Source organism: Melanostigma gelatinosum (genome assembly GCF_949748355.1).
Source record: "Melanostigma gelatinosum genome assembly, chromosome: 13".
Classification (NCBI taxonomy): Eukaryota; Metazoa; Chordata; class Actinopteri; order Perciformes; family Zoarcidae; genus Melanostigma; species Melanostigma gelatinosum.
The window spans coordinates 8721770-8738099 of record NC_136646.1 but is presented as its reverse complement, the minus strand read 5'-3'; the positions used below and the strand labels follow the sequence as shown (position 1 = coordinate 8738099).

Below are 16330 nucleotides of genomic sequence, written 5' to 3'. Positions count from 1 at the left end.
GCCAAAATGACGAAGCATAATGTGTCGGTAGCTTTGCAGCAGAACTGCGTCTGTGTTCATTGGGTTGTATTTGTTTTCATGTCACATCTTCTCCAGCCGTGTTTCATTGGATTACAGTGTTGTTGGATATTTTATTTATGAACGAAACCGTTCCGGAGCTGGAACAGCAAGGGTTGCCCATGGCAACCATTTTGAGAAACCAATTCTTGGCCTTTCGTTGCCATCAGTGCCAACCACCTTTTAACATGTAAAATAATAGGAGTGGCAGTTTTAATATTTGTTAAATTAGTGATTTTTAATTATTGCCATTTCAGTCAGAACCAGAATAAGCTGCACGTGAGTTGGTGCATCAGCAGCAGCCACTTTAAGGAATGTGTGTTGGGCTTTCTGTTCCTCTTACCAAACGGGGTCGGCGTTGACGACGTCATCGAACCACAGGATGTACAGACAGAACAAGCCCACGACCAGAGCGTGCACAGTCGACACCAGCCTGGGGACGCACACATACAAGAACAAAGTGGTAAACATGATGACCAAACAACAGTTTCTTCTTCTGCCATTAAATATTCATCCAGTCTGAACTGATCCTTTATGGAAATCTGATTTTATGATCCGCATATTTGATATTTTTACGCCCCCAGAAAGGCCCAGAGACCAGGGATCGAACCGGGAGCCCTGAGCGGAGGCTGATTAGGTCTCCAGGGTCTTGATAACAGTTTGTATTTAATTGCATCTACGTTATCTGCTAAGTCCACGTGGCGGTGACTTCTTCTTTATCAGGCTTGATACAGTATCGCCCCCTGACCTTTGGAGTAGTTATCTGTTCGACTGAAGAGATACTTCAGAGAGTTCAGCGAGCCTTATCGCCGCTCCGCCAGAAACACAGGTCCTCCACGGTCATCACGCAGCCTCTCTAGGGGAACAGCAGTTCACTGTCCGCTGGGGCCACGGCTCTACAGCCGGGCCACCGTAGGACCGGATGAGTCCATTATTACCTCTGAATCACTGCAAAGAGTCTCAAAACGGAACGTCCATAGAGGCACTTCTGCTAAAGGACGCGTCAATGCAGCCGATCTCTAGTTCCAGTGTCTGCATTGAGAAGCTGTCCATTATACATCTGTCAAGTAGTCGCAGTTAAGAAGAGAAAAAGACAAAGAAATCAGTAAACAGTCTACGCCATTGTGCGGCTGTGCTTCAATGCTAGCTGGTCGACCCGGCTCCCTCTTTGGAAACGCTTCCGCCCTCTCTTCCCCTTAAGTCGCGGTTACATAAACAACACGCTGACAAACAGAGCTGGCTGTTATGCAACAGCAGGGCCACTCTGAAGTGAAGCATCAGTGCCTGGGCCTTTGCCTCGTATCGGACTATTCATTGGTGAATACACCCCGGTCTTTCACATGAGGAAGGCCTAATGCAAACTACAGCTGACTGAATGAAGGCTGTTTTGTGAGGAACTGGCAGACGGCAAAAGACAAAACAAGAAGTTATGCAACTACGAATCATCGCCCTCTGAACTTCACCCCAGAAGCTTCAGCTTGAAACCTAAAACCTCACAGCTGCGTGGGACGACGACGAGTCACCGGAAACACAAGTTGTGTCAGAAGGTCACGACTTTGCAATGTTACGCAACGACGTGGTGGTGTTAGGAAGTGGTAGGGAGGCGCGTCTCAGCAGGTCTACGGGACCATCAGTGATTCTACGACCAACATGTTTACATTCTTTGCATCAGTGAGACCGTCAAGGAAATAGGAACAATTGAGTGAACCAACAAAATGCTAGTGGGTGTCCCTTCACATCCAATATAGGAGGAAAAATGAATTGTTACAGTCAGGTATCGATGCATCCAGAGCTTAGTGACAGAGTCTAAGAGATAAGTGGTACATTGCACCGATGGGGGAGTCTGAAAACCGTGGGAGAGAATTCAATTGCTGTTTATTATTGTGTGTTGGACGTCACAAGGAGCCTTGGCTGGTGATAGATGATACTTTTTAAAAATGGTGTTACACTTGGGGAAATAACCTTATTTGCTTCCCTGCCGAGAGTCAGATAATTAATACTGCTCTCGTGTCTGTTTAGTGAATATGAAGATGCGGCTCTTTATACGAGCACGTAGTTAAAATAGTGTCCGCCTCTATCAGAGAGGACGCTGTAGAAGGTGCTGGTAGTTTGTTTCCTTTAGGCAGAGCCACGCTAGCCGTGTATGTTTGCAACCGTACGGCACTTAACAGATGAAATAAATAGAAAATGAAAAAGATAGTGGCACACCTGGAGTTCCACTCCGTGAGCTTGGTGGAGGGCAGCCGGCCGTAACCCGGCGTGATGACGGTGGAGAGACGCGGGCTGACCACCGAGAAGAGGAGCTGGAAAGTCACGAAGCTGCCAGCTACCACGGTCAACTCTCTCGTCTCCATCACTCACCTAAACACGAGGAGGAGGAAGGGGAAGGGAGGCGAGGGTTGGGGGGGGGGGGGGGCAGGACAGGGACACACATGGACAGGTTCAGTCGAGGACTCTCAGTCATCCTGGGCGGAGCCAGAAGAGAAGCCGAGGCGGCGGTTGGGTGAGAGGGTGAAGCGGCACCCTGTGTGGTTCATCCAGTCCACAAAGAAGAAAAGGAACGAGACAGAGGGTGGGGGTATATGTGTGTGTGTGTATATATACACACACACACACACACACACACACACACACCAAAGACATGGGCTGTCTACTGAGAGTGACATGAGAACATTAGACAAGCAAACTAATGAGGACAAACACAGGATGTAGGCGTGCGAAGCAGCTGTGTGTAAACACAAGGGCGTGCACACTGAAGAGATGTGTTTACACTCTCTCTCAGGTCATTAGGTCAACAATCTAGAGGCCTGTCTTTTTCAAATCACAGGCGATCAGCGGAGACGGCCTGAAATCTGTTCACAATGGTCTTTTTTCCCCGACCCGGTTAAAATGACAAAAAGTGGAAATAATTTATTTGAATTACACAAAGTTGTAGATCGACGTAGCCGTAATCGTGTCGGTTTCCCAGGGTTGCTTGAGTTCCAGAGCAAAAATACTTGAGACTGTGTCCTGAGCAACCGGATGCTTCGGGGTCAACAACAACTCGCATGCTTCATTCCTAAGAGAGACAAAATAAGGAGCTTAGTCCGAGCATCGAACCACAGAGATCGTGACCACCTCTTCCTCGTTTCCATCTTTCATTTTTCCGTCATCGTGACCTCTCACTTGTTCCTGAGCCGTTACAACATACCGGGCTTATGCTGGTCTGGACTCTGGCCCGAGGAATGCATTCAAATTCTGAATTTACAGAAATGAGCCGTTTAAACCCACTTGCTCCAGGAGAGGTGGCGATTAGGGTCGTGTAAGGTAAAGATTACTACCGACTGCCAAACATAAAAAGGTGGAAACCTCATATACTGTAGCCATATACTACTTCATTAAGCTTTCCAGTGTTCCCCATCCACTCCAGAAACTGGCATGTTGAACAGGGGAGGCTGAGGCACTTCTTCTTCTTCTTCTTAGGGAAGCCACACTACTCTTTAGACTCTAAAGAGTAGTGTGGCTAAAGTTTAGAGCCTCTCATTGTCTCCAGCAGCAGCTATGCACATTCCTGGGCCACGCTGATCATTTGCAGCATGTGCCTGAATAATTCAGTGGCATTCTTCACCTGGCACGCTGGTTCACACTGCCCCATGGGAGGAGGAGGAGGAGGAGGAGGAGGAGGAGGCAACGTGCAGAGAGCCTCCTCACTGCGGTTGACAGCCACGCTCCGCCGTCCACGGCTCACCTTGTTCCACCGGGCCGATCTTGCCGCTGTCAGCAAACCGTGACCCCGTGACATCTCGACCAAACATAAATAATAGCGGTTCAATCCCCCCCCCCATCCTCCTCGGTCCTTTCGGAAATCTAACACCCCCCCCCCCCCCCCCCCGTCTACCGCATTGCTACACCAGACCGATGGGTTTGACTCCCCTCTCTCTCTCCGTAGCACAAAACCGGGGCACGCCTGGTCTTCAATCTCCGCAGGCCAGGTTGGCTCATGACAGGACTATACTAACGATTATCTCCGTTTAAAACCCGACAGATGTTTTTGCGGTTAGCGTACAGACTCTTTATAGCGAGGAGCCGCTCCCCCTCTGGAGGAGTGTTGTGCACCCTCCGCCACAACAGCGCCGTCAACGTACACGTTAAACACAGCCATAAAAACACACAAATGTCGGTGGTGTTGAACAAGATGTAACAAGAAGCGGAGCCCCGGACACGCGACCCGCTTGAGATTCAGGGGGCAAAGTTGTCAGCTAAAACGGGAAGGCTACGTATGCTGTTGTTGCTGCCGCTGACGAGGCGTGTAGCGGTCCCAAGATCCGTACGGCTAAATATAACCTGAATTGTGCGAGATAAACACATCACGCTTTTATATTTAAGGTGGAAGGCAGGAGGGAGAGCTCGGTTACCTGCTGTCCGTCGCATGGGTCTGTGTAGGCGGGTAGGCTCCCGTTTAGCCGCAGTCTTCTCCACTTTCTTAGCTACAACTTGACGTTAGCTAGCAAGTCGGCTAAACTGACACAGCCCGCTGGCTCTCGCTCTGCGACCCCTGGAAGGAAGGAGAGAGAGGGGGGGGGGGAGCCTCCTCTGCTACGCGAACAATGGCGCCTCCCAACAGCCACTACAACCAGGAGATGGGGGAAATTGCTTTCCCTCACGGCTTCATTTCCCGACTGCCATGCGTTTTTTTTTTTTGGCGTTCACAGTGAAGACTGACCGGTGACGTCGATATGTACCCACCCCTCGTGCACACGCCCCCAAACCCCCTCCACCCGACAGAGGCTACACCCACGAGGAACAAAGGCCATAATGTAATATTAATGATGATAACGTGCTCCAACCGTAGCTAGTGCAGACTTAAAGGACCACGCCAACCAAATAGCCCATTCACTACAAATCACTATTCAACGTTATAATTAATCACTGTGCTGTGTTTAAATGGACTTTCTACTCTTCCGGTGGTTTCCATTTTTTGTTTTATTAATCTGCACTGTAACTGCATATTCATGATCATCATACAACCACACAGTAACGTGTGACAGAAACAAATGCACGCCTTGTGGTCTCTGTGATTGATGACGAGGCTCAAGCTACTTTTAGTCTCATATAAGTGCAATGACTGCTGACCAATGGCAGCCTGCAATGTGGAAAAGAAAATACATCATGTGATCCATCTCAACTTGTAAACAAACTTCTATAAATGATGAATTATCCAATCTTTGTTTTCAATCTTTTCATGCAATCCAATGTGGTGAAAAAAAACAATGTTGCCAAAGCATCAACATACAAAAGTACACAACAATATTGCAATGCATGTTAATACAACATTAACATTGTTATACAATAATGGTATACATTATATCCTTTTTCTTTTTCCTTTTAATTCTGACTATTGATATCTAATAGGTATACTCAGAAGCCATTTCTGGCTTTTAACCTCTCCTGCACAACAATGTTCAAACTTGTTTTATATATGTGTATATGTTCAAATAAATAAAAAGTACAATAAAGCATATAATGGGCAAATTATTTAATAATCCATTAATTATTTGGGTCAAAATTGTCAAACATTAGCTGCTTCCAGCTTCTCTTAGGAGATGATATGCTGCTTTACATCACTGTAAACTGAGTATTTCTGGGTTTAGCGGTGTTGGTTAGAGCAAACAAGTCAATTCAAGACGTCTACTTGGCCCCTCACAAATACACCAGTGTGGTCCTTGAAAAGACAGAGAAACCGTCTGGTCTTGCAGCATACAGAACCATGGAGAATAATAGCACGGTGAGGAGGTTATTATCTTCTTTCTTGGCTCCAAAGCCAGATATGGATGCAGTTGGATCCGGGCTTTTCCCAGACCCGGAAACACCTTCAGTTACCAACAGACTTTGGAATGTATGAGGGAACGGGCACACCTGGAGGGAAAAGTGAACGCATGAATAATCCAAAGAATTGAAATGCAAATACTTATATGCTGCATTGTCAGAATACGGACACAGGTTGACTTCCTGGTCATTTCAGCCTGCTAATAAGTTGTTTATATTTTGGAAAGGAGGGTTTGTTCTTTGTCTGAACTCTTTGTTCTGTCAGCTTCTGGGTAATTTCACCGAGCGATGTGTTGAGTCAAGGCCGTCTGTCTAGTTCCACCGCACGTACTCGCACAGCGAAGGAGGAATTGCTTTTTCATGCTCACATACCGGCCTGTATAGAAAAATAAATTCACATTTAGTGGGTTAGCCTTGGGCTTACATTGTGTGGCACCAAGTGCACAGTGGGCCCTCTGCGCAAGGTTGAAATAGACACAGAATCTGATTAGAAATGAGAGGCAAAGGTATTGGTTTTATTGAATTGAAAATGAATCACTGTTTGGGTTTGTTCTCTTAAAGAGAGAGGGTGAGAGCCGGAGCGTACCCTCCATTAAAGTATACTGAGTGAGTCAGACACGAGTGTGGAGACGGAGGCATTTTTGAAAAATGGAGTGCACGTCGACGCAGAGAGTGTTAGAGGCAGATATATATGAAGCTGGCGGTATACTCGCTCGGTGCAAGGCCAACATGCAGCCTCAGAAATGAACTGAGGAGATACCCTTTGCATTATGGGGGTTCAATCACAACCAGAGAGCACAATTAACATTACATTGTGATACAATCCCATGAAAATTTAGAGGAGAGAATTAGGTTTTAAAGTAAAAAAAACAAAATCCAAATTCTGTTTAATATTTCCTCGCCAGTATCGCAGAGAGAGGGAATACGAATTTCCATTGTGATTGACCGACGGAGTGTGTGAGAAAGCACACAGAGATGGTTCAGTGATATTTGCGTCGGTTTAAAGAGTGTGTCGGGACAGGATGAATCGAATTCTTTCTCCAACAATGAAGAGGCTCACGGAACGGAATGTTTACCAAACATCAGCTGCTAATTACAGCAGATCAGATGATGATCGAGGAGCGGCAGTGTGAAATCAAGGTGCGTGCGGAAAACAATGCATTCCGATAGAGTCAGATGGTATGACACGAGCAAGCATGCAAGCAGAGGGTTTGGCATGTTATTACTTGATTTGCATTAAATTGTAAAGTCTCTGTAATCTGTTCTGTAAAAACAAGTGGGTTTTTATTTTGTCATTTGGGTGAACTGGCCCTTTAAAAAGGCACGTTAAAGGAATATTTTGAGACTTTGGGAAGGACGCTTATTCACTTTCTTGCCCGAAAGTTAGATGGGAAGATCGAATGGCACTCTCATATCAAGTTGGAGCCGAGAGACGGTTAACTTAGCATAGCACAAAGACTGGAAACAGTGGGAAACAGCTAGTGTCCAAAATCAACCTAGCACCTCTAAAGATCACCAACTAACAGTTTATGTCGTGTTTGTTATCTGGACAAAAAGCCAAGTGTAAAAATGACATGTGGTTTAACGGGTTATATGTATACGGCTATTGTGCTAACTTGCTGGAGTTTTAGGTTTTCGTACGGGTTAAATCTTCAGAGGTGCTGCTAGCTGTATTTAGATACCTTTGGACAGAGCCACGTCAGCTGTTTCCCCCCCCGTTTACAGTTCTTATGCTAAGCTAAGCTAACCAGCTGCGACCAACAATAAAGTAGCATCAATCTTCTAATCGAACTGTCAGCAAGAAAGCAAATTAACTTATTTCCCAAAATGTCAAACGAATGAATGTTACATTTTCCATTCCAGTCGGGTTGCGTGAAAGTGAAGCGAATATTTCAGGACAGGAAGTTGCGACAATGCGCTGTAACCACTTGGCTGCCAAGGCATTCCTTTGATGTGCGGGTACAAAATAACAAAATGAATAACACACAAAGAAAACCAGGAAGTCTCTCCACTGAACTAAAAAAACAAGTTTTCAAAAGCCTTTGTTACCTGGCAGATTCAATTAATTCAGTCAGACACACGAAACAAATCCTTAATTTACATTTTCAAGCAAGGAGACTTTGTGCCCTCGATGACTTACTGTAATTAACCTGTAATGATGATAATGAGAACAACAACGCTGTTTATTGTATTAGGAGAGTAATTTAATACAGCAGGCTACATAATTAATCTCAATGCAGGCCAGAGGGCTGTTCTCATCGAGGCGTCATTTAGGACGAAGGGCAGGCCACAGCAGGGCGTAGAAATCAGCAGGAGTCTCTGGGTCAGTGCCATCCCTGTTGGTTCAGTTCAAACAAAGCATAAAGTCTGTGTGAAGTGGATTTTTTTTTTTAACCTTGAGGGCAATTGCTGGAAGGAGAAAGGTGGTTGGCTTGTAGCCCAGGACAAAGAGGTAATTGGTTCACAGCAGCCCTGCAGTGGTATTTGCCGAGCAGAAGGGGACATATATGTGCTCGTATACAGCTTAAAGTGGGCCGGTACTACATTATAGTCTTTGGCGTATCGTGACTTTTTCTCAATACAATGTTCGCCTCGTCATAACTTTTTTTTTTTTCAAATTGTAAAGAAATATAATTAATGACTCATTATTTAAACGTTTTCAGAATCTGCTCTTCTGATTTACAGACCATAATTTTTCAGGGCAAATATTTCCAGGATAATCATATGTTCGGGCGAAGGCTCTGATATGTGTGAATGATAAGATAATTATTCAACGATTGCAAGTTTTGTCGAAAAGCTTTGGTCGGTCAATGATTTTAATTACAAAGTTTTAAGTCAGATGTCTTCAAATTGTCTTGAGGGAGGACCATCAAAACCAGGATCTCCTCATATCTTTTACTCACTGAAGAAATTCAGAATGTGTTTCTTTATCCTGCTGCATTGTATGTACGAGCATCCTACAACCTGAATGAGTCGTTCACAACCTGTCCGACTGGCTGGTGTTGATTCCAGCCTGTACATTATACAATACATTGTATAATGTAATGTAATACAAATTATAATAATTATAATGTAATAATAAGAAATACAACAGGCTATAAATAACACAGGAAAGAGCTTTAAGTATTGACGCGATAGGTGAATATACAAACACACCACTAACCCAATAACGATAATATTATAGGCCTACTAAAGAACACAGCCCGAGTAGAACAATAAAATCACAACTGGCAAGTATAACATGCAAATAATTAGCAAGACTACATGCCAGCATGTGAATATAAGTCAGTTTGGGGGTTTTATATTTATTTATGTGTGTTTCCAAATCTCTTGCAGAAAGGTTCTTGGGAATTCACATGATTACCAGCCAGGACAGCAATGCTGGTGTTACTTTCACTTTGTGAGTCTGTGTGTGTGTGTGAGTCATCGTAGCAAAATGTGGCCCTGTGTATCAGGAGCTAACACAGAAGCGTCTTTTTGTACGTTGCCAGGTGGTCGATTTTTATCAGCAGGATGGCGTCGCAACCGTGCAAGATGCAGTCACGTAACTCTACAGGAGCGCTTTGTTTACGGCTCATGGACCGGTTTGGCGTCGGCTGGCTGTTGTGTTCCCATCGCGAGATGGTCTCTACTTAGATTATGCTGCTGATGTAACAGGGTTAAGTAGTCTTTGCTTGTTTGCCTCGGTAGAAATGGACAAATGGGCAAAAGCAGAGCGGCAGTCGCTGTCCCCTTTTTCACCCGAATAGACGCAGTCGTGAGACGGAGCTCCAGAGACACAGGAAATGTCAAGGCTCTGCCCCGAGGTCAGGGGCATTTGGAGCCGTGATTGTATATTTTCTCAGATAACATATAAAACACAATCAAGCCCCAGGAGAAGGCCACAGAGGATAATGAAATTAACTGATTAGCTCGCATAAAACAGCAGTGGGAAAAAAGAAAAGTGATGAAGGTTTACTGAGAACTGCATTTGACAGGATATAATGAAACATGAGAAATTACTGAAGCATGTTCCAGTAAAGAAAAAGAAAGAAGAGAAGACTTACCAGAATGTTTGAGAACAGGAAATACTGTGTGAACTGCCCAAAGCAGAAACCTAAATATTAAAATGTTGCTTGTATTTGTGCAGCATGGACCTGTACGATTTGTCTGTACTAATATTAGTGGGACTCTGTGTCAGGTGGATATATATGCTGATGTTTTTCTATGTTCTAGCATACACACACATGCAGAAACACGTATGCATCTTCATCAGTGTGACAGTATAATGCAAATCATATTCATGTACCGTGTTAATATATTAATGCTGCGTTTTTTCCACTGCTTTGGAGACGAGTTTGGAAACGCTGCCTTTATCAAACAAAAACATTCGCTGCAATTCCAAGAAAACGCTTGGCGGAATAAATCATTGTGCTGCCGTCTTTAGTCAATTACAGTAATTATTAACCTCCCTTGGGCCCCCGTGAGTAATGTTTGAACTTACCAAGGCTCAGAATATTTAATTATCTCAGGATGAGACTAATTAGCACTTTATCGCAGGTAGTGATACAAAAACAGCCATTATTCAAACAAATAAACATGCAATTTAAATTCAGTTTCATGGTCATGTTTCAGCAGTAGGAGAAGGGTTTTACGGTGCTTTTTCCAGACCATATATACATATCTATATAGATGTATTTATATATATGTATGATAGATCTAACATTGCCTGTTTCTGAATGAACAGTCTGCTGTGGTATCTTTGACATGGTTATTTGCTTCAAGCTGATAAATGATTTGGCGTCCGAGACGTATCCGTATAGGTGAATGAGGGCAAGTTTTGAGTTTTACATTTCAACCGCAGCACTCACCCTCCCAGGTATTATTCTATCAACAATGTGTCCCTTACTACTTGGGTTTAAAAATAAAATGTAAATGGTGTAAAATCCTTTCACCTTATATTAGGCTTAACAGATTCCCTTTGGCTCAGGGAATCCAGGATGCAAAGGTGCTGCTACACCACAGTGCATGTGGGATATAAAGTGCTTTAGAGCTGGTATGCCCAGTGGGGGACCTTGTGTGCCAACTCCAGTTATTTTAATTTATTTTGCATCCATGCATGGTGTTTTAAATGTATATAAAAAGTATGGTATGTAAAAAAAATGTAAATACACTTGACGATTGCTGCTCAAAGCAGTGAGATATAAGGGACTGTACAAAGATTTGGGTAGAAAAGTTGGGCTGCAAAGTGATGGCAGGAAACAAAGAGTTAAGTGTCTTGGTTGCAGTTGGGTTAACAGTGAACAATAGAGTGTGAATTCATATGAATGCCAATGGACTGATGATGTGCTACTGATCATGTAACTGTAAACATCCATATCATGGCACATCTTTGTGATGTAATCGTTTGTTCACATAAAAAAAACCTCACAAAGGAAGGCCGAGTTAAAATATAATAAAAGAACACAAAAAAATACACTCCCTTCAGCAGCAAACTACATAAAATATAAACTAGCCACGACATATATTCACCGCTAATCATTGTTGTACAGTCCCTAAGCACGACAGTGTGACTGTGCAGCGATCACACACACTCACAAGTGGAGGGAACACTGTGTGATTGAGGAGAGACTGACTGCAAATTGTCCACCACCAACTGGTCCGAAGTCGTCGTTATTCCCACAGTGAGCACAAGGTGGCGTACTTGTTTCTGTCCTTTCCAGTAACAGCGCCTCGGAGAAGGGGAGTAGTAGCTTGTCTTTCTCACTCAATGGCTGTTACATCAGCGCCATCCTCCAACCGACGGCCTGCGTTTCTTAGAAAAGTGGAGAGAGAGAGAGAGAGAGAGAGAGAGAGCGAGAGAGAGGAAATTTTTTTTTTAACTTCCCAAATCCCACTGGACGCGACCCCGTCTCCTGCCAGCCAGGATTCTAACATGTAGCGTCGTGCCACCATTGCGTTTGTGCGTGGGGGTGTGTGTGGAGGCGTCGGAGGAGGAGAGGGAAGGGGGGGTGCCATAAGTTTATATTCCATTCTACGCCCACGCAACTAAACTAACTACTGCAACAACTAACAAAATGCAGGAGGAGAACTCACGAGTAAAACATGTGCAAGATACACGGAGGCCGATGAATTCATGCGGCATTCTTCGACAACCATTGTCAGGGTGATTTAACCCCACTTGTCCTCCGTCTCCGGGACGTTGGACGAGCGCCGTGAGACAAATAGAGCTAGTTTGCTTCTTTCTTTCTTTTCCCTTTTTGACACAGCTGGGGCCTTCTGTGTTGTGACTCCTGCTGCCACATCTGGTGTGTGTGTGTGTGTGTGTGTGTCCATGTGATAGGGGTGCGCGCTTGACGAATTCTGCCACATCTGGGAGGCGGTCCAGCTGTCCCGCTTCCTCGCGCGTCTGGACGGCGCCCTGCAGACACTTTGCTGTCACTCCGGGTTACCTGGAGCCCACCTCACGGATAAGAGGCGAGACACTGGCTACACGTGTGCATCCACACTGCCACATCTGTGTGTGTGTGAGTGTGTGTGAGTATGTGAGGCTGGGGTATGCTTATCAGAGCGTACGCGTTCATGTTTGTGCGCAAGTGAGAATCCGCACGTGCGTGTGTGTGTGTGTGTCCAAGCGCCGGTGCGTGTGACACCGGGGACATGCGTGTCCTCGGGGCTGACGCTCCAGTCTTCACACCTCTCAGTTGAAAACACACCCAGAAAGACACAGCAGGCCCCGTGCATGTGGGTCACAGACTCCTTCAGACGGAAGATCTTCAAGCTCACCTTTTCCAAAAATGCAAATATATTTAAAGAAATGTTACATTTGATAAAAGATGTCCAACAGCAGCACTTTTTTTTTTTTTTTTTTGCAGCAGGTGATCACTGAGCGATCCTGCAATGACGTTCGCTCAAGGCAGTGATCATTTGTAGAGATAGTTTCTGTTACATTTCAACCCATGTACTCACAATATTGCCCTTGAATTTGACCGAAAGTAAAGTTGTTGTGTTTTTTAAACTGCACAATCTCACAGAAACTTTATATTCTGGATCTGCTTGTTCCAGTTCACCACCCAACACATTTCCCACAGTGAAGAAGTTTTTGAATGAGTTCAGAAAAGGCGTACATTTGTAAAGAGGGCAACTGAAGCGGTTGTGGATCTCTTTCTGTCCGGGTCAATGAAAATGAGGTGACGGCCCCTTCAAATCTGTGATCAAGAAGGATGTAAATATATGAGGAAAAACTTCAAACACATAAAATATATGCAGCTATATCTATCTCTGTACGTTGGGGCGAGCCAGGGGTCAGAAGAGGGGCAAGGTTATGTTCTCCTTTGCCCTGAAGGAGGGTAGTCTGATTATATTTGGGGAAAGCAGGGGGAGGGTCATTTTCTCATTCCAGATTTATATTTTATTTCATTCTCCGCTTGTGCCGCGAGACATAAAGTTCACAGCAAGTCAAACTGTTACCAGGATATTTAGAGCTTTGCTGCAAATTTTCCCTTCGTCAGCGGTTCAAAGAAAATATGGATAAAGGTGGGGAGGGCCTTGCTTTCTTTATGAAGTGGAAGGTTCGGCCCCTCTCCCCACCCCGACAATTCATGTACCAGATAAGAAGAAACCTCAATAACACCACAACAGAGAGACACACAAACAACATGAGAGCAAATACACACCGCACAATGTGGATTACCACACTGCGGAGGTCAATTTACCAACAGGAAGCACATGAAACATCTCACCTCATATTGTCTTCTATAAGTGAGACGCATGAGAATAAGTCAAAAATTGCAACATTTATGAATAAAAAGGTATTTAAACAAATGATCTATTTCTGAAAAGCAAAATGCCATGAAACATCCAGCGCTTGCAGCTTCTCAAATGAAAATATTTTTGCAGGTATTCTTAGTCTTCTTTCACACTTAACTGAATACATTTTGGTTTTGGACAGTTGGTCGGACAGAAGGGCATTTTCATTATTTTTTAAATATTTATACTTTAAAAAAATCATTGATTTCATCAGGAAAATACTCACTCACACTCAAAACTTACAGATTATAATTGAGAACAAAAATAGCGGTTATTTGCTGGCGTCAAGATGATTTCTATGACGACCAAACAAGATGCAGTACACTGTAGTACAGCGGTGTACGTGTACATACAGTATGTTAGACATCTGCCTGTTCACTGGTTCAGAAGCAGTCCTGTGTGTGTGTGTGTGTGTGTGTGTGTGTGTGTGTGTGTGTGTGTGTGGTGTACTGAGGAGCCTTGGAGTGAGACGGCACCGCCGCACTGTACTCGGCGTTCCAGCGAGTACGTCTCTTTCTCCTGCCTTTTTGTGCACTGTTGCCAGTTCTGCACCTCCAGATCAGTGCAACATGCATCTCTCCCTGAGCACTCCACCACTGAAGAATCTCCACTCTAATTAACCGAGATTACAGCAATTAGCAGACCATTAATCACACCCTTATTAGTTTAGCCAGGCGGAGGAGAAGGGAAGAGTGGAGAGAGGGATGGAAAGAGACGGAAGGGAAAGTGCAATCGGATGGGAAACAGGGGGGGGGGAGGGAGGAGGAGGAGGAGGAGGAGGAGGAGGAGGAGGAGGAGGAGGAAAAAGAGAGAGGTTCTCCTCTTGGCACCAGAGCGGGCTGAGATTTCACACTGGATTGTGTCTCACATAGCGCAGCTTTAGGAGCTGAAACAATGCCCCCCTGATTAATACATGCCCGCTCCATATAGTGTGTGTGTGTGTTTATATTAAAGTGTGTGTATGGTGTCGACCAACACGCGCTTGCATGCAGAAACATCCTGGTGCAAATTTCAAAACGCGCCCTGTGCAGACTTGGACTTGTGATGGAGGAAGTGTAGATTTAGCGTGTAATGTGCTGGGTCCTAAAGACAACTGTGTGTGTGTGTGTGTGTGTGTGTGTGTGTGTGGTGTTCGTGGGTGGCAGAGTGTGAGTTTGAGTTGGCATGAGCGCTGGTATGTTAAAGCTTAGAGCGCATGTGTGTCTGCATGGTGTTACAGTATCAGTGAGAATGACTGTGTGTGTGTGTGTGGGTGTGTGTGTGTGTGTGTGTAAGCCAGGGGGTGTGAGGCTGTGTGTGTTAAGGAAGGAGTGATAGTGAAGCGGCTTCAGAGGATACATACAAATCTTTTCAAAAAAACGCTCTGATCATCCTCCATCTACTATTCTCTCCATCTCTCCTCCCCCCCTCTAACTCGCCTCCCCCTCGTCAGCAAGCGGGGTCAAATGTTATTCCCTCCTCGTTGTCACGGTTGCCAATCACCTCACATTCTGTAGCAACTGTTTCCAAGGCAACGGAGGGATCCGGTTGCCAGGCACCGAGAGCAATGCATGTGATTGTTACTTATTTATTTAATTCCATCTTTATCTATTTGTTCATTCTAAATGCGTCCGCACTCGCCGTTCACGTGTGCTCGCGCGAGTGCTCTCTCTCCATGCGCCAGAAATACACACACATATGCAAACACACACACATATGCAAACACACACACGCGTGCGCGCTGTTATCACTGTTCCGCTCACACTCTTTTCTCTCTCACATGCACACATACGTGAACTGTCTTTCTCTCTGCACACACACACACACACACACACCGACTTGCATGACCCTGGCGCTAACTAACTAACCCATCTGCATTTACCACAGGTGTGAAACGTGCGCAGTGGATGACAAACAGTGATTATCACAGCAATAAGGATCCTAATCTGAGCCCCGCTCTCCTCCTGGCCTTCTGCTCCCTCCTCTCATCTGCCACGTCTCACAGGAGCTGCACAGTGATAACGACAGGCCCTAATGAGAGGGCTCTTATTGCGCTGTGATTTCCTCCCTCCGTATCCATCCTCCTCTATACCTGCAGCATCCCTTTCGCTTTCTCTCCCCTCTCTCTCTCTCCATCCAACTATCCATCACTCCTGCGCGCATGCCGCCTTTTGTTTGTCGGGATAAATATTACAGGGTAATTGCAATGGAGTGACCCATCGAGGGGTAAATTGCCGGTTTCGACGCATGGCCACGTCCAAGACACGCTGATTCATTCAGGGTCTATTGTCTCTGCTTGCTTTGGTGCTGTGGTGAGTGCAGGCAGAGGTACAGGGTGTGGGAAGGGGGGCATGGATGGAAGAGAAAAAGGGAGGAGGAGAGGCTTCAGTTGACCAGGTTGATTCTGACGGGGGGGGTCACTTTGATGTCAGCCCGCTCACAGATGTAACGACCGTTTGTCGGCCCGTGTATTCGCCGCATTCCTGTTGAGAGGCAACTAGCTGTTGTGCAGAGAACACAATAGATGAATCATGTTTATCACTGTCAGCCCTACGGGAAGTAAAGAATGAAGACATATCGCTGATTTGAGTGGTGGGCATGTCGGCAGTGTTCCTGATTATACAGTCCTGTGGATATGCAGTGCAGGCAGATCAACCGAGCATCGGAACAACGTAACATTCTGTGGAAACGCATGCTAGAA

At 45.2% G+C, this 16330-nt stretch overlaps 1 protein-coding gene across 1 annotated transcript in view; it reads right to left on the bottom strand.

Annotated features, from left to right (window-relative positions):
* tlcd4b (TLC domain containing 4b) overlaps nucleotides 1-4707 on the bottom strand; it is an 11797-nt gene extending 7090 nt beyond the window's left edge. The window contains 3 exon segments of the mRNA XM_079282035.1: nucleotides 401-490; nucleotides 2266-2418; nucleotides 4452-4707. Coding sequence (XP_079138161.1) covers nucleotides 401-490; nucleotides 2266-2411 — 236 coding nt within the window. The 5' untranslated portion in view covers nucleotides 2412-2418; nucleotides 4452-4707.
* Between the last annotated feature and the right edge of the window lie 11623 nt (nucleotides 4708-16330).